Source organism: Diabrotica virgifera, chromosome 7 (genome assembly GCF_917563875.1).
Source record: "Diabrotica virgifera virgifera chromosome 7, PGI_DIABVI_V3a".
Lineage (NCBI taxonomy): Eukaryota > Metazoa > Arthropoda > Insecta > Coleoptera > Chrysomelidae > Diabrotica > Diabrotica virgifera.
In genome coordinates, this window is record NC_065449.1 from 199,478,239 (window position 1) to 199,497,986 (window position 19,748).

General features: G+C 32.6%; 1 protein-coding gene across 2 annotated transcripts in view; it reads right to left on the reverse strand.

The window, feature by feature from the left end:
* The window catches only part of LOC114327113 (equilibrative nucleoside transporter 4), a 70,011-nt gene that overhangs the window by 41,767 nt on the left and 8,496 nt on the right, over positions 1-19,748 (reverse strand). For both annotated transcript variants that reach the window (XM_050655329.1, XM_028275615.2), the window contains 3 exons: positions 11,090-11,244; positions 8,232-8,360; positions 4,380-4,454 (listed from right to left, as the gene is read on the reverse strand). In XM_050655329.1, coding sequence (XP_050511286.1) covers positions 4,380-4,454; positions 8,232-8,360; positions 11,090-11,244 — 359 coding nt within the window. The remainder of the gene's footprint in view (positions 1-4,379; positions 4,455-8,231; positions 8,361-11,089; positions 11,245-19,748) is intronic.

Below are 19,748 nucleotides of genomic sequence, written 5' to 3' on the forward strand. Positions count from 1 at the left end.
GGTGGACAAAATCCTAACAGAGCAGATAAAACACTTCGGACAAAAAGCGAGACAATGAGTGCTCGATCTATTTAACATCTGTCGCTCTACCTACCAGATTCCAAAATTGTGGCGTAAATCAAAAGTAGTAGCCCTTCTGAAACCTGGGAAAGACCCTGAACTACCGAATAGCTACCGTCCGATATCTCTACTATGCCATTTGTATAAATTGTATGAACGTCTCATTTTGAACCGCATCCAGGATAAATTAGAGTCTATAATGGAAGAGGCTTTAAACATGATGTCAACTTACTACAAACAAAACTCATTAAAGTCAAACCCTACTAAAACCCAAGTATGTGCATTCCATCTCAACAACCATCTTGCGCATGTAAAACTGAATGTTTCTTGGGAGCGCCAAAGCTTGTAACGCACTAATAGGCCCAAATATCTTGGAGTGATACTAAACCGGTCACTAACATATAAATTCCACTGTCAGAGCACAAGACAAAAGGTTTCTACAAGAAACAACCTTCTCCGGAAACTTGGAACGTGGAACACCTGAGAGTGTGCAGACTTTGCTCATCACAGTGCACCATGGATGATTTATGGCTTGCAAATACAACGGGTGTAGACGTAGCCCGATACTGGGCAGAAAAACTGTAGTCAGATCCAGACACGAAAAAGTAAAGTAAGTTTAGGAGACTATAAGTTATATTAATAAATCGTGTAATAAATTGTTTATACATTGAGATAAAATACACAGGTTTGTTATTTATTGGAATGCCCATTTCTTCACTTTTCTTTCCTTCATCATCATCATCCAGCCTTCTGCATCCAAAGCTGAACATAGGCCTCCCCTAATTTCTTCCAGTGTTGTCGATTTTGGGCTTTCTGCAACCAATTCCCTGGGAATTGGTTGCAGAATTGGTTTTTCTTTCCATATTAAAGGTATATTTTAAAAAGAATTGGCAATATGCAAGAACGCTCTTTTAGACATTTGGCTACTTTCTCTATATTCTACCTTCCATTAATATTTGAAGGACATGGAAAATTATAAGATAGAAGGGCATATGGGAATACGTTGTTGGTAGTGTTGCCCCAAATCGGTGTTGTTCTTGCAGTCTTGGTCTTGTTCTTGCATTTTCGCAAGGCCAAGACCAAGACCGCCTTATTTTAGTAAAATCAAGATTGACCGTGCAAGACTTGAACAAGAACAAGACTAAGTCTGCGAGACCCTTGCGTCTTGCAGTTAGGATTGAGTATCGTTTTAGGGAATATAGTAGTTCGGGTATATGCTTAGAAACTATAAGACGCAAAAAAATATGTAACAAAAATTTGTAAAATTGGACTTAGCGCATTATGAACAAAATATATAAACATAAACATACATAGCGAATCAAAATATCCATTAAAAGAACACTTGACATACATATTTATTTGACACGTACTCATAGGTCATAATAAATTATTACAATGTAAAATTAATAACAATAAAAAATAATGTAAAATAATACATTATTTCCTAGCACACGACACTTTCGCTCTGAAATTAATTGTAATTGTCTAGATTTTGAGAATAGCTGTCCTTTCATAAAATAATCTTCTTGTGTTGCGACTTGCGACGCCGACAGTAATATCCTATTGAAACTTTTTAAAGATATATCACCTAAGCTGATAAAAAATATAATACGATTAGCATTCCAACTGTTAAAGACACCCACTCAATTGTTTTTCCTCCAATCAGTTAGTAGGAATCTAAATACCACATCGTAAAGAATAAATACCGTACTTATAAACTTTCTGCAGAGTGTGCAATTATATCAATCGGTCAAACAAAATTCCTTTCTAGACAGAGAATGTTCTTTAAACTACAGTCAAGTTTGTCATTTATTTGGTTTTTTGTGTTTTAACCATGTTTTAGCACATGTAAGATTATTAAGTGCAAACGTTTATTAAGAAACAGACTGACTCCCGTGGGACATGGTAGTATGGTAGATAGTTCAGTTAGTGAGAGTATAGGCAGGGATAGTTTAGATCAGCGGTTCTCAATCTGTGGTAATACATGTACCATTGATGGTATTACATATCATTATTTGCGGTGGTACACAAAACACACACAAAATTAAAATAGTAGTATTTATTAAGTCTTGATAATACAATCTAAAAATGTAAGTGATACCAAAAATAATAAAAGGAACTTTAGGTGGTACCTGACACAAAAAGATTGTGAACCGCTGGTTTAGATCATGGGTCCAAATACTACCCGGTGTGAGTTGTTTAGACATTTATCAAGTTGGTCGGTTTTTAATATGTTTATGTTACGTCAAGCTGAAAATGTACCATAGGTACTGTTACGTTGTTCTAAGATATAAAGTAACGTTTAATACATAGCAATATGCTAGTGGGTAACTGTGAGACTTGCAAGACTCTTGCTGCAAGACCAAGACCAAGATCGGGAGTACAATACCAATACCAAGACCAGGCGTATTGGTGCAAGACCAAGACCAAGATTGTCTAAGTGTTGTCTTGTTCTTGTATTTGGACAACACTAGTTGTTAGCGGAGGAAGTTGATGGATAGAGACGACTGGAGAGACATTTTTGAGGAGGCTAGGTCCCACACTGGATTGTAAAGCCAGAATGGTGATGATGAATAAGATAGAAGTACCTATAAATTTCTGCCAGTGATTCTCGAAGGTCAAATAATCGAGGGTAAATTTTCGAGGATCCGAGTGACTGATATTGCTCCTTTTTAAAGAATACCTGACTGGACTAATTTAAACTTTACTAAAGGTCTAACTGAAGAAGACCAAAAGAGAGCTGACATTATCAAAATAACTGCAGATCTCGAAAAAATGAATAATATTGTATTTCTATTGGGATTTTTGAATCACAATTATTTTTTTTTGTTTTATATACCAATTAAAACTTCCTCTTTTGAATGTAACAATAATTCATTACCTCTTGGATTTATATATATTATTGTGTTTCAATTTATCAATCAAAGACAGAATAAAAATTTTAATTTTTTTTAATATAACGCGGGCACATAAATTTGATACACCCTGTATATTGATTTGTAACTATTTATTATAAGTAGTTTTTAAGAAGTAATTTATCGTTAGTAAGTTTTTCCCTGAAAAATAAAACACATTGGGAAAGAAAGTGACATGAATAGACAATAATTGTTCAAGGTATTTGGAGATTATAACGGTGTTTTGTTATGCCCGAGGCCAAAAGCCACAGTAATTAGTTCTTAGAAAATTGAGGTAAAGAAAGTTTGGAATTTTAAATATGTTTGTGTAATGATAGGAATATTTAGATAATTTCGGAAAAGTCATAAGTTTGAGTAGAAGTATTGTTTGATAGAATGACTGGATTTTTCGAATAAAAAAAGGAAGGTGGGGAGATAAATGTTTCTGAATGGCTAGGCACTTTGGAATGGGGAAAGAGAAGCTTGAAAGTTGAGACAGTTTGAAGAAGAAAAGATTATTATGTTATTGGCATCGCTGAAGAGCAGTCAACGTTTTCGTGGATAGTTAGATAGCAAGTACCAGTGGGTGTTTTGATAGTGGAGAATAGAGCTGAAAAGTGGAACGAGAGACAGATCAAATTGAGACGAAATATCTCTTTGATTGTGTACTATTGTGAGAAGGAGAGGAGAGAATTTTTGGAATTTGTGTTTTGTTGGAGAATTGGGTATACTGATAGATTTGAAGCTTGAGAACGGAGAGGGCTTTGATGGGTAGCCTAACATGGTCAACGAGGGAGAGCTGTTTTGGGTCAAGAGAAGACATCAGAGTGAGTGAAGCAAAAGGTCAGTCAATTTATGTGAAAGATATTTTTATGTTCGGAAACTAAAATTTTGAGTAAAAGCATATGAATTAAGATTCCTAATATTTCAAAAAGTAAATAGGAAGTATAGGTAATTTTGCGAATACCTAAATTTGTTTGTTTAGCTTGTTTTATCAAAGTCATCGGGAACAAACCGATAAATTGTTTTTTTTAACTAGAATAAATTTAAGTGGTAAAAATTTCATTCGGACAGCTGTGTCCAAAGGTTTTAAATTTGATCGATTTTTAGAGTATTGATTTTGATAATAAAAGACAATTCTGTTTGCTTATTTTATATTTCTATTTAATTCCTTTTCCTAATATTTTTTCCCGATTAGAACCAACTAAGAGATACTGAAACCACGAGAGAAGATAAGTAAAACATAAGATAACTTAGATATTTTTTTGTAGGTATTATAAAAAGGCACCCTGAGATTTTTTCTTAATTTTTTTGTATGATTTGTGACAATTGGATAATTGATTAAATAATTAATTGGAGTAATCAAATAAAGACTAATTGATATAAAAGTAATAAAAAGTAGATCATAACAATATATATACTTACTTTCTCCTACCATCACAGCATGCGTGTACTGAGGTGGCAGCATACTTGCATATCCATAAAAGCTTGATTGCTGAACTGAAAACAATAAATAATATTGAACAACATTTATTTAAGAAATCAACAACGTTTAAAATAATTTTCAAGAAATGGGTCAAGGAGGGATAGATCCCAATTAGAATGGGTATATTACTGCTTAATGAAATTTATCTATCAAAGTACAATTTAAAGTACAAATTTCAATTCTTATTAACATTTTCTCCTCTATGTTACGCCAAATGCTAAAAGGATAGATTGCGATAAGATTTTCTGCAAAAATGTTGAAAACTTGTTTGCAGATGAAACCGATTTTGAATAAGTTATGATTAAATTATCGTACCTCCGCTCAGAGAGTGTCATAACTCAAAAAAATTTAAAATTAGTTTTATTGCACCAACAGATTAATAAAACTATAAACTCCCATCTCAAAAAGTGTCACGTCTATGGGTCAAGTATTTATCGTTAGATGACATTAGTGTCATTATACGATTATCCAAAATCAACGACGCACCGAACACAAAAAGTGTGTCATATCGACTTGTGCAAAGCATTTGTCCATCTAAGCTGTGTATAAAGCGTCGTTTGTCGAGTTAAGACAGTATATGTGATTACTTTATTCAAAACAATCTGCGTATACGCTATGAGCTCGTAGGTAGAGGGGATAATTAAAAATTCGCGAGCGCCAGTAGTAACAAGTCTGTAAGCTTTTACTGAAAATTTGACATAAATGTCAAAGAGATTAATTTAAAACATTGAAATTAAAAACATTAATAGGAAATAATATTAGTTGGTCAAAGCTGTGGTGTATATTTTTACCTTAAATATACTTACGTTTTAAATACTGAATTTAAGTTTTTTCAATATTTCGTAATATGTAATTATAAATTAATCTAAGCGCCATCTACACGATAATTGTGAAAGTATCCGAAGTAAGAAATTAATATTTCATCAATAGAACGTTAAAATGAGTAGCAAAATCTTTAAAAAATCGATTACAATTTAATTACTTTTTTGCGTTGTAAATATTAAGCGACAACAATTAAATAATAAATTTAAAAATTACCGGTGAAAGTTGCATTAGTAATCCGCTAGGAGCGACACCAGCGAAGCTCAGAGCGTATAATCAATAATTATTATAATTGACTTATGCTCCTCAAATATACCCGGAACATTAATAAAAAAATTTAAATATTAAAAAATTTCGAAAAATATCGATTTTTTTTCTACTTTCATTGCTTATAACTTTAAAACGATTCATTTTGGAAACAAGTCGTAGAGAAAGAAAATAAAGATAATTGAATTTTGTATAATGTACGACTGGTTTAAATGTCTTAAATTATTACCCTTTCTGCAAAATAGCAATAAATAGAAAATACGGGGGCAAAAAAAGACTGTTTTTATTCAATGTTTTTCAAACACTTTGACTGCACTTAGAATAATCATAATTTGCTTACAAAACTCTTACAACATACTTAAACCGTCCACCAAATTTCATTAAAATCTACCTAATAGATATAGGTCTGGATCCCGCGTATGAAAAAAAAGTTGATTAATAGCAAGCTGAAAATTTGTTAATAGCTTAAGGGTGTTAGGTCTGGATCCCGCGTATGAAAAAAAGTTGATTAATAGCAAGCTGAAAATTTGTTAATAGCTTAAGGGTGTCTAGTTGGATAAACTTTGATATATGGGAACACTGGAACAGGGGCAGTTTTAATTGTGGAACAGGTTAAAAATTTGGAACGGTCACACCAAGAAAACGGCACATTTATTTTGTCCGACAGAACATACTTAAACTCTCCGAACAGAGATTAAATTCTCTTGCAAAAATCAGACTGCTATTTATCACCAGTCATAATTCCTGTCATTTCACATATTCTACATGTTCCACTCATTATAACGCCCATTTGGTGATAAATAGCAGTCTGATTTTTGCATGAGAGTTTAATCTTTGTTCGGAGAGTTTAAGTCTGTTCTGTCGGACAAAATAGATGTGCCGTTTTCGTGTTCTGACCGTTCCAAATTTTTAATATGTTCCAAAATTAAAACTTCCCCTGTTCCAGTGTTCCCATATATCAAAGTTTGTCCGACTAGACCCTTAAGCTATTATCAAATTTTCAGCTTGCTATTAATCAACTTTTTTTTCATACGCGGGATCCAGACCTATGTCTAGTCGGATAAACTTTGATACATGGGAACACTGTAATAGGGGCAGTTTTAATTGTGGAACAGTTTAAAAATTTGGAACAGTCAGACCACGAAAACAGCACATTTATTTTGTCCGACAGAACAGACTTAAACTCTCCGAACAGATATTAAACTCTCATTCAAAAATCAAACTGCTATTTATCACCTGTCACAATTCCTGTCATTTGACATATTCTACATGTTCCACTCATTAAAACGCCCATTTGGTAATAAATAGCAGACTGATTTTTGCATGAGAGTTTAATATCTGTTCGGACAGTTTAAGTCTGTTCTGTCGGACAAAATACATGTGCCGTTTTCGTGGTCTGACCGTTCCAAATTTTTAACCTGTTCCACAATTAAAACTTCCCCTGTTCCAGTGTTCCCATATATCAAAGTTTGTCCCACTAGACACCCTTAAGCTATTACAAATTTTCAGCTTGCTATTAATCAACTTTTTTTTCATACGCGGGATCCAGACCTAATATTGCATAATAATTTTGCAATCTAATTTTTTTTTAAAAAAAGTTCATATTTTTAAAAAAATTTCTGAACAAAAAGTAGACCATTTAGAACTTTGATAATTTTTTTACATATAAAGAGGTTCTCTACCTATCTAATACACTTTACAGAATTAAAAATTTTTTTGAATTAAATTAATTCCAATATTTAGACTACTTCATCACACCCAGATGGATGACGTCACTTTTATGATATATATACCAAAAAATTAGAATTTAAAAATAAAAATCAACCTGTTTCGGGATTTATCTCCAGAGACGCCTATTCTCGAGAAAATGAATTTATGCCAACTCAAACGTCCTCACTGTATTTGTTTATAAGCCCAAAAAATGTTTATAACTTTAAAACAGTGCTGAGGCCGCTTCAATAATCCGATTTTAATTTTGTAAAGTGTATTAGATAACTAGAGAACCCCTTTATATGTAAAACAATTAATAAACTTCTAAATGGTCTACTTTTTCTTCAGAAAGTTATTAAAAAATTTTAACTTTTTTAAAAAAAATTAGATTGCAAAATTATTCTGCAAAATCTATCAGGTCGATTTTAATGAAATTTGATGAACGATTTAAGTATGTTGTAAGAATTTTATAAGCGAATTACGAAAGTTCTAAGTGCAACCAAAGTGGTTGAAAAACATTGAATAAAAGCAGGCTTATTTTGCCCCCTTATTTTGTATTTATTGCTATTTTGCAGAAATGGTAATAATTTAAGACATTTTTAACCAGTCGTTTATCATACAAAATTCAATTATCTTTATGTTATTTCTTTACTACTTTGTTCCAAAATGAATCGTTTTAAAGTTATAAGCAAAGAAAATAGAAGAAATCGATGTTTTTCGAAATTTTTAAATATTTTAATTTTTTTTTATTAATGTTCCGGGCCTATTTGAGAAGGAGCATAAGTCAATTATTATTGTTGAAGTTGTCACCTAAATTTATCTGCAAAAATCCGAATGCCACCTCGCACATCCAAAAATAGACGTTTTTTCACAGATTCGCCCTGGTCTATTATGACACTCTTTGAGCCGAGGTGCGATATATGCTTAAATATGATTTTTTTTCTTTTCGTATATATTCTCTAACAGTTTAATGCAACTAAATAATATTTTACCTGTACATCCTACGGCTACAACTGCAACAGCAATCAAGTTAGCGGCATATGAGCCTGATGTTTCAAACATCTCGTAGTATACTTCACAGCTCATAACCAAGCCGAGTGTTAACATAGATATTAAATAACCTAAAATACATAGATCTATTTAAAATAACAGTACTTAAAATGTGCCTGTGAATAAAAGGCCCCGATCTGCTCAAGCTTTCTGAGTCATTCTGCTTTTTGATCTCCGCAGCATCGTGTGTTACCCCGATAGATAGATTTAGAGAGGTGGCTTTCTGGCCTATTCCACTGCGACCTTTTCAGATCTATTGTCGTCCTCTAGTCCTAGATATCATTCTCTAGCCTGGCCCTTTTTAAAAAGTCTAATAGCTTCGAGACTGAACCTTCCACGTAGCTATTTTCCTTTGGATTTTGTTCTCCTAATGCAAAGAACCGCACATTTTCCAGACTGTCACACTGACATAAAATGTGCTCTGATGTTTCTTCTTCCAGGTGACAGAATCTGCACAGGTCATCATCGGCCAATCCCATCAGCTTTAAGTGCCTATTCAGCTTACAGTGCCCTTTTAGCAGACCTACTATGGCTTTGACTGTTTTCCTGTCTTTGCTTATTAGGTCTGCCGTAAATTTTGGCGAATGTTCTGTAATGAACTGTTTCGCCTGTCTTTGACCTAATGAATTTCTTCACTATTCCAAAGATTTGTGAGCTACCCACTTTCTTGTAGCCGTTCTTGTAACTGCCTTTGCAACGCCGCAGAAGGGTTCCGGTCCAACGAATGGCATTGATAAGCCTTGTTTGGCCATTTCATCTGCTTTTTCATTGCCCTTATAATCCTCGTGCCCCGGTACCCAGGCTACCGTAACCTTGCTACGATCTCCTAGTTTATTTAGGGCATTCACACAATCCCATACTAGCTTAGAATTGACCTCTACAGAATTGAGTGCCTTAAGCGCTGCCTGACTATTTGTGAAGATGGCAACTGAACGGAACGTTTTTTCTGCATTTTCTATTTCTTCCACGCAGTGATGGATTGCCGTTATTTCCACCTGGAAAACTGTGACATCTTTTGATAGACTAACCGGGAACTGAATTCCTTGATTTGTCCCTACTATGCCGGCTGCCACAACTTCCGATGTTTTTGAGCCATCAGTGTACCAGGTAGCAACAGCCTGTATGGGTACACCTTCCTTCCGGTCTTCCCTGCCCGTTCTACCTTCCGCTACCCCGTCTAGCCACATCAGCTTTGGTCTACCCCGTCTGACTAGGTTTTAAATTTTTTTTTGTCATGTTAGATTCTGGGAATTCTAGTAATTTAAATGGGGTTTTACTGCTGATTGCATCTTGGTCATTCCCACATTTATCATATCTATGATTTTTTTAATTTCTAATTCATCCATAGAGTTATAAAGACTTGGTCTTATGACACTGTCATATGCCGCTTTCAAATCGATAAAAAGATGGTACATATCTATATTAAACTTTAGCGATTTATCGAGAATTTGTCTTAGTGTGAAGATATGCTAAAGTTGAAGGTCCACGCCTGATATTCTCTTATGCTGGGGCCACACTAAAGTTAACGTTTAACGTTCATTATCGTATTAATTTATACACCAAAAATGATGAATTAAACTGCGCATTAAAGTGAATGGCCACACTTATTGTAACGAGTAGTCAGTAGAAAACACGTTTTTTATTCAAATAATTTCAAGATGAAAGTCCAAGCTTATATGCTGTTATATTTTATGAGTGCCAATTATTATTTTATAAATTTATTATTTTATAAATGGATCAAGCAAAAACCAAGACTCAAAAGAAGATGGTGGATGATAAAAATGCACAGAAAACGATTTTTTTGTATTTATTTAAATGAGTCCTATAGTATCCTTTAAGAGTGTCTTTTTTCTTTTTTTAAATCTCCTACCGTCACGGAAGAGATACTGACTGCACAATTCGATGCTAAGCGTCACCATGAACACCACAATTTTTGTGTGATTTTTGTCGGGGATCCCATAAACAAGGTTCTGTTTCAAACACTGTCAAAAATTCCTATTCTTTCATTATACCACTCCATTTTCGTAGAGTATGTATTTCACAAAACAAATTACACTGCAAGCTAGAATTTGTTGCGTATAACTAAAATAGCGCTAGTGTAGCCAAAACATCGCGATAAGTGACAGATTAACTTCTTTGATGTGTCGAAAGAAACCGTCACTCCAGCTATTGCCTAACGTTTAACGTAACTAATAATGGCAATAACAAATTAGCGCGCTAAATCGTGGCTACACCTCTCCTTAATATCAAATATTGCGATAATTAAGGCATTAGACGTTAGTGTGGCCCCAGCATTAGGAATGCTCTGGTATGAGGCTTTAATCTCTTAGTAAGATGTTTGACAATATATCTTTTATGCTACATTTAGGAGAGCTATTCCGCAGTAATTATTGCATTTTACATAGTTGGTTCCCTTCTTATGTAGAGGGCATATTAAACCTAAGATCAATTCCTCAGGCATAACTATTTTTTGCAACACCTTGGTCTCGGTGATCTGCTGTCCAAAGTGTTTAAATAACTTTGCTGGGATGCCATCGCTGCCTGGAGATTTGTGGTTTTGTAGAATTTTTATAGATATTTTCACTTCTATCGATGGGGTCCCACAAATTCTACATTTCGTACTGCAGTCCTATGTTGTTAGTAGATTCCCCTTTCAGTTACTCTTGAAACTGTATTACCCATCGTAACAGGATCCTCTTTGTTGGAATATCTCCCTTTTTTACTTTAGCATAATCTCGCCCAGTATAAGATTTTATTAGGTTAGATAATACGAATAGATAATATTATATTTTTAACTTACCAAACAGTATTCTGGAGTGCACAGAGAACATCTCTACTAATAAATTATTACCAAATACCGTAATTAAAGCTGTGATAATATACACTGAAGACATGTCAAACACAACTGGACTATCTGGAAACTTTGTCTTGAAGAAATCTACAGACATAATAAAACTGAAAACAGAAAAAATCAGTTAGATTTGATCATTTGTTTATAAACAAAATCCAAACAAAAAATTAATATCTATTTGTAAAACAAAGAATAACAATTACGAAAATAATGAATGAAAATTTACCCAAAATTTGTATAGATTTTTTCGATAATTTTGGATTAAGGAATATAAATGAGACTGGTAAAGTAAAAGACCAGAATCAAAAACGGCACAAATTTCACTGAGGCATTTAATACTTCAAAAGGCCTCCGACAAGAATGTTGTCTAACTCCCACTCTCTTTAAAATATATCTTGACCAATCCTTACAGAGGTGGGCAAAAGCAGTAAAACCGATGAGACTGAAAGTGGGAGACGACTCATCATCATCATTATCCTGGTGCTACAACCCTTAGAGGGCCTCGACCTTCTCAAGCGTTCTACGCCATTCTCTTCTGTCCCTTGCCTGCACTTTCCAGTTGCCGACTCCGATCTTCTTGGCATCTTGTGTTACCCCGTCCATCCACCTCAACTTTGGTCTACCCCGTCTTCCCATTCCCACGGGTTGAGCTGTTAGAATCCTTTTTATCATGTTCGATTCAGGGGCTCGGGCTACATGTCCTGCCCACTGCAGGCGATTTCGCTTAATTATAGTGATAATATCTTTTCCACCAAACGTTTGCTTGTAGATATTCTGCAGTTCAAAGTTATATCTACGCCTCCATATTCCGTTCTCACAAACCGCTCTGAATATCTTGCGTAGTACCTTTCTTTCAAAAATTGATAGAGCGGATTCATCTGTTTTAGTTAGCGTCCATACCTCTGAACCATATATGAGAACGGGGACTATCAATGTTCTATACAGCCTTATACGAGTTTTTTGAGACAGACGTTTGTTAGATAAGTACTTTGATAGACCATGATAACACGGGAGACGACTCACTATTTACATTATACTTTGCGAACGACCAAGTTGTTATAGCCCAAGACCAAGATGACTTAAGCTATATGATACGGAAGCTAAATGAACATTACCAACAGGCAGGATTAGTAATAAATATGGACAAGTCAGAATACTTCATAGTGGGAAACGAAGACATTGAAAACCTACCATTGGAACAAGGAAATATTGTTGGTGTGAAACAATGCAAATATTTGGGAGCTATATTTAACAAACGAGGAAATAGTGAAGATGAAATACAACATAGGATCGATAAAGGTAGAAGCATCACTAGATCCCTCAATTCAATTTTATGGGCAAAGATATCAAGAAGGAAACAAAGAGAAGACTATTTGAAAGTATAATGAAGAGCACTACAATCTACGGTGCAGAAGTTTGGGACATAAGTGCAAGAAATAAAAAAGAAGCTACTTAGTACAGAAATGGACTTTTTGAGGAGATGTTGTCAGGTTTCCAGATTAGAACATGTAAGAAACGAAACAATTAGAGAACATATGAAGGTGGAAAAACAATAATAGACGATATTGAAAAGAGACAGCTGACATGGTTCGGTCACGGAGCGGATCAAGAAAAAGAGGACGACCACGGAGAAGCTGGAGGGACAATATTCAGGAGGCAATGGATTCGAGGCAATTAGATGAAGATATATGTGTTACGATAGAAAAAATTTTAAGCTTTGTATGGAGAGGTGGCGACAGCCGTAGAAATCCATTATACAGGGTGTAACAAAAATACAGGTCATAAATTTAATCACATATTCTGGGACCAAAAATAGTTCAATTGAACCTAATTTACCTTAGTACAAATCTGCACATAAAAAAAGTTACAGCCCTTTGAAGTTACAAAATGAAAATCGATTTTTTCCAATATATCGAAAACTATCGAAAAGAATATGCGTTCACTACTATACATCAAGAAATTTACTACCAATGTTGCTGTCACTGAATATATCATGAAGTACAGGACAACATATCTAAAACTTGTCAGTTCAGCTAAAAAAGCCTATTATCAAAATCGTCTGGGAAGCTCTAAAAGTGTTGCAAAAGAGACTTGGTCTATAATAAACGATCTTCGAAATAAAACTCACACAGCTCAATCATTTTCCCTTCCAAATCCTGAAAGTCTAAACGACTACTTCGTTAATGTGAGTAAAAATATAACATCAACAATTTTGCCGCAACAAGATCCTATTTCCTATCTTCCTAACTCAAGACAGGTCTCGAATTCATTCTTTTTGCGACCAGTCGATAACTCTGAACTTATCCAAACAATCAATTGTATCAAAAGCAAATCATCCTGTAGTACTGATGGACTATCTATAAAAATTTTCTCTAATCTCACAGAAAATGTGTTGGAAATCCTCCTCTCACTAATTAATGATTCCTTCGAAAAAGGTAAATTTCCAGAGTGCCTAAAGACAGCCATTATTATTCCTCTTCATAAGGGTGGCGAAAAATCTGATGCCTGCAACTATAGACCTATTGCCTTACTACCGGTACTCTCCAAAATTATTGAGAGACTCATTAAAACTCGACTTATGTCCTTTATCGTTGATAACAACATTTTATCACAAAATCAGTTCGGCTTTTTAACAAATAAATGTACCACTGATGCCATGTTTTCTGTACTACATGAGGTTTACCAAGCACTAAACAATAATCTTTATACTGCCACTGTTTTCTGCGACTATGCCAAAGCTTTTGATTGTGTAAATCACGACATCTTGATTACAAAACTAAATTTCTATGGAATTCGAGGTATTTCTTTGAATTGGTTCCAATCCTACTTGAATAATCGGAAACAACTAGTTAGAGCAAATGATACTGACTCTAGTCTCAAAAACATCGTCTGTGGAGTACCACAAGGTTCAGTATTGGGTCCTATACTGTTCCTTATCTTTATAAATGACATTACTAATTTAAAAATCAATGGGAAAATTTTTCTTTTTGCTGATGATACCAGTATCACTTGGAGCAACTCAACTATTGCATCTCTTCATGAAACTATAACTTCGGATCTACTGACGATAAAGACCTGGTCTGACTCTAATTTACTCTCTTTTAACGTAAATAAAACAGTAGCATTATCCTATAAAGGAGCTCTTCAACCTTTGCCACTTCATAACAGCCAGATCAGTACCGTTGATTCTGTAAAATTTCTTGGTATTTTTTTAGACAGCAACCTCAAATGGTCCCTTCATATCGATTCGTTAAGTAAGAAACTCGCCTCAGCTTGCTATGCAATACGATCTGTCTCAAGGGAACTCAATTTAGCATCTTCTAAAATAACATATTTTTCGTTGTTCGAGTCGCATCTTCGATATGGTCTTCCTTTTTGGGGTTCTAGTACAGCTGCTCAATTTGATGTCATTTTTAGATTGCAAAAAAGAGCAATAAGATATTTGTTTGGCCTCAGAAGATCTACACATTGCAGAAGTTACTTCAGAGATCACGAAATTTTAACACTTCCATCTTTATATATTCTAGAAACGGTTTGTTTAATTCGTAAACACCTTCATGTCTTTCCATCAAGGCCCAATCATCTTTACTCCACCAGAAATTCAATATTTGATATTTATTTACCGATTCCATCCACTGAGTTAGTAAAGAAATCTATATTATATTCCGCAAAGAAACTGTAGAATCATCTTCCGTTACAATTTAAACCTGCAACATCTTTCCCTAAGTTCCGAAAAATGACAAAAGCCTATCTATCCAAAAGACCATATTATTCAATAGAAGAATTTCTTAATGAATAACTAAGAAAATTGGGTTCCATGCGCAGTAGCATAAACTTGTCAGTTCCTTATGTTGTACCTATTTTATTTTATTTGTTGTATGTTCAATTTGCAATTTATATATGTTTTGCAATAAATTGTTTTTGTCTTGGCTTTTATATCTTATACTGTACATTGTTGACGATTTATCTAATTTTAGTAAATTGTAGTTGTTATTTGTTATTTATATTATGTTTTTCTTTTGACTGTATGTAAGCTTTGTCCATAAAATTGTAAAAATTTTCAGTGGCAATAAAGCATATTTCTATTCTATTCTATTAGAGATCTTTTATTGAAAATAGATATGTGGCATTCTTATGGTTGTAGTATCTTAAGAAAAAATTATAGTGAAATTTGGACACCCCATAAAAATTTTATGGGGGTTTTGTTCCTTTAAACTCCCCCAAACTTTTGTGTACGTTCCAATTTAATTATAATTGTAGTACCATTAGTTAAACACAATGTTTTAAAAACTGTTTTGCCTCTTGGTACTTTTTCGAAAAGTCAGTTTTTATTGAGATATTTTGAATATTTGTCAAATCCACCACATATTTGTATATGGCTAAGTACGATTATGGAGACTTGGTAATATAATAATATGAAAATTTATTTATGATTTACATTTTTAGGTATATTTTGAACCATATTAAAAAAGAAGTAATATCTCGATAAAACGTACCTTCTCGAAAAAATACAAAGAGGCAAAAAAGTTTTTAAAACACTGTGTTTAACTAATGGTACCACAGTAAAAGTTTAATTGGAACATACACAAAAATTTGGGGGGTTTAAAGGAACAAAACCCCCATACAATTTTTATGTAAACATATTAAAAAAGAAGCCGCAACTCGATAAAAACTGCCTTATCGAAAAAATACTAGGAGGCAAAAAAGTTTTAGAAAAATTCAGTTTAACTAAGGGTACCACAATAATAATTTAATTGGAACGTACACAAAAGTTTGGGGGGGTTTAAGGGAACAAAACCCCCATAAAATATTTATGGAGTGCACAAATTTCACTATATTTCTTTTTTAAGATGTTCCTGCTACAAGAATGCCACATGTCCATTTTCAATACAAAAACTCTAATCTCTAATAGTTTTCGATATATTCAAAAAAATCAATTTTCATTTTGTAACTTCAAAGGGCTGTAACTTGTTTTATGTGCACATTTGTACTAAGGTAAATTAGGTTCATTCGAACTATTTTTGGTCTAAGAATATGTGATATAATTTATGACCTGTATTTTCGTTACACCCTGTATATAAAGGTGAAAGATTGATATAATTTTGTCAGGAAAGCAAATGACTTTTAAATTTTATATTAAATTACAAAAAATGCCCTTTTCAAACTACCCAACACACACTTATACACAATTAGTCTAGTAAAATAAAATTTCACTACATGTAAATCAAAATGTAAATTCGTACAGGTTGAAACAAATTTTATATCAAAGTTTAGGTGGGTACAAAAGATATTTTCAAGAAAGTATCCAAATCAGTAAATCACACAAGGGGATCATTGTTTAAATAATTAAAAAGGGGTCATTTTTGCAAAAAAATTACTTTTTTAACTGCTGAGGCCATTCAATTACTAATGAAGGTCTATAGGATTATTTTTTGCAAAGTTGAAGGGTAAATCTTTCACATAATACTTACTAAATTAAATTTGACCCCCTATTTATTTAAATAATTATACATGAAACTTTAAAAACAGATTTGCAAAAAATTATTTTTAGTGTTTTAAATAAGCACTATAAAATATCTTATTTTACAGGAGATGTTGCAATACGTTATCAGTATTAATAAAAAAAAATTGGTCCAAAAATATTTATTATTTTTTGAGATATTGAATTTGTTTATTAAATGTTACTCTATTTTCAATTGCAAAAACGCGGTTGTTGCCAAAGAAATATTCACCTGTATTAAATCTTATTATTTTTATTTTATGTATATTTTCGATAAATGTATTGATATATTCAAATTTCAATTAAACTTCCCCCTGAAATGGCATTTGAAAATTATTCAAATTTGTTTATAATTTGTTTTTTTAATAATGTCGCGGGGATTAAATATTTTGAAATGCCGTTTCGATAACTGGGTTCCTGGTAATTTTTCACTAATTAACAAATTTTTTTGCCTTTTTTCCTCTTCTTTTTTTTTTCTTGGACTTATATTACCACGGGCCCTTTTAGGGTTAAGTTTCATTAAATATGTCGAATCTCTAAGTTATAGATTCTAGACCTAAAAATATTAAGATTGGTCTAAAATGACTTAAATAAAATGTGGCTGGTTACTGAGTTACAGGGTGTTTTATTTAAAAATTAAAAATTATTTTTACCAAGTACTTTCAAACTATTTGACGTATCCTTATCATACTTGTCAGAAAGTGTGGGTACTGTACAGTCTACTAAATTGTGATAAATAAAAGTTTCTAGCTACTACCAGAGGCGTACGACAGGGGATAGTTAATGGTTGACCCTTTCCAAATTATACGCCACTGAGGGAATTACTATTTTAGCGAAATTTTTCTATTCTCCAATACTTTCTATGTAAATAATATACTCTTTACTGGTAACGATTAAGTCATTAGTTTTCGAGATATTGGACGTTAAAAATGAAACGGCATAGTTATTTTGATTCATTCATTCATTCATTTTAAACTTCCAATATCTCTCAAACCGATGACTTTATCGATACCAATAAAGTTATTTACATACAAAGTATTGGACAATCGAAAAATTTCGCTAAAATAGTAATTCACTCAGTGGCGTAGAATTTGGGAAAGGTCAATCATTCACTATCCCCTGTCGTACGCCTCTGGCACTAGTTAGAAACGTTTATTAATCACAATTTAGTAGGGTGTATAATAGCCACACTTTCTGCCAAGTATGATAAGGATACGTTAAATAGTTTTAAAGTACTTGGTAACAATAATTTTTAAATAAAACACCCCGTAACTCAGTAAGTAGTCACATTTTATTTAAGAGATTTTAGTTAAATCTTAATATTTTTAGGTCTACAATCTACATCTCAGAGATTCGACATTCTTAATAAAATTTAACCCTAAAAGCGCCCGTAGTAATATAACTCCAAGGAAAAAAACAAGAAGAAAAAAAGACAAAAAAATTGTGTTAATTAGTAAAAAATTCCCAGGAACCCAATTATCGAAACGGAATTTTAAAATACTTAATCCCCGCGACGTTATTAAAAAAACAAATTATAAACAAATTTGAATAATTTTCAAATGACATTTTAGGGGGGAGTTTAATTGAAATTTGAATTTATCCATACAATTATCGAAAATATACATAAAAATGAAAATAATGAGATCTTAAGCAGGTGAATATTTTTTTGGCAACAACCGCGTTTTTGCAATTGAAAATATAGTAACATTTAATAAGCAAATTCAATATCTAAAAAAATATTAAATATTTTTTGACCAATTTTTTTGCTTAATACTAGTAACATAGCGCAACTTAGTCTGTAAAATAAGATATTTTATAGTGCTTATTTAAACGCTAAAAATAATTTTTTGCGAATTTGTTTTTTTAAGATTTATATACAATTATTTAAATAAATAGGGGGTCAAATTTAATTTAGTAAGTCTTATGTGAAAGATTTACCCTTCAACTTTGTAGAAAAAAATCCCATAGACCTTCATTTATAAGTGAATTACCTCAGCAGTTAAAAAAGTATTTTTTTTTGCAAAAATGACCCCTTTTTAATTACTTATTTAAACAATGATCCCCTTGTATGATTTGGATACTTTCTTGAAAATATCTTTTGTGCCCACCCAAACTTTGATATAAAATTTGTTTTAACCTGTACGAATTTACATTTTGACTTTTTTTTTATTTTATTAGGCTAAATGTGTATATATAGTACCTATTTTACTAATATGCTAATTACCTGGGGCATATTAGTAAAATACTTTAAACATCCATGCTTAAGTTAGCATTTTCCACCCATGTTTCCTTGACGGATTACTTGTATAGGGCTTTGACCTACATATTTTTATAAAATTATATCTTGGTGGATATCATGTAAATTTCACGTGAGTATAACCTACAACTTTTCTTAACCGTAGTCAAAATTTTAAAATCTTTGCATTATTTTACCAGGTTATATTCATTTTAGGTAAGCACTGATGATGATTGGTAAACCAATCGAAAACTAGTTATGTGATCGTGATGTAGCCGTTTTTAGGGATTTTAAATATAAAGGATTTTACTGTTTTTTGAAATTTTTGTCAGATGGGGGTTCTTTGGTGCTTAATATGTGACAAAAACTTCAACGCGATTCATTCAATTGTTTAAATTTTGTTCAAATTGTTTATCCCAGCGAGCTTTTTTTTGTTATAACATAAGTCAGAAAAACTGATGTTAGAACCATTATACAGGTGTCACATGAAAGAGCATGAGCTAAATTTTCAAATCGGTTTAAAAAGAGGGAATAAAAAATGCATTTATTAGTAATAAATAATTATGCAAAAGTATCGTCAATTTTTCCTTGTAAACTTTTTGAATACCTTTTTTCAAAAAAAATCTTTTTTTACCGTGTTTTAGGTGCACAACTACCAAGTAATATTATCTATATAATAATTGATAAAAAATTGTAGATAATAAATATATATTATTTATTATATAAAAAAATAAAAAGTTTATAAGGAAACATTTACGATACTTTTGCAAAATTATTTATTACTAATAAATGCATTTTTTATTTACTTTTTTTTTAAACCAGTTTAAAAAATTGGCTCATGCTCTTTCACCTGACACCTGTAGAATGGTTCA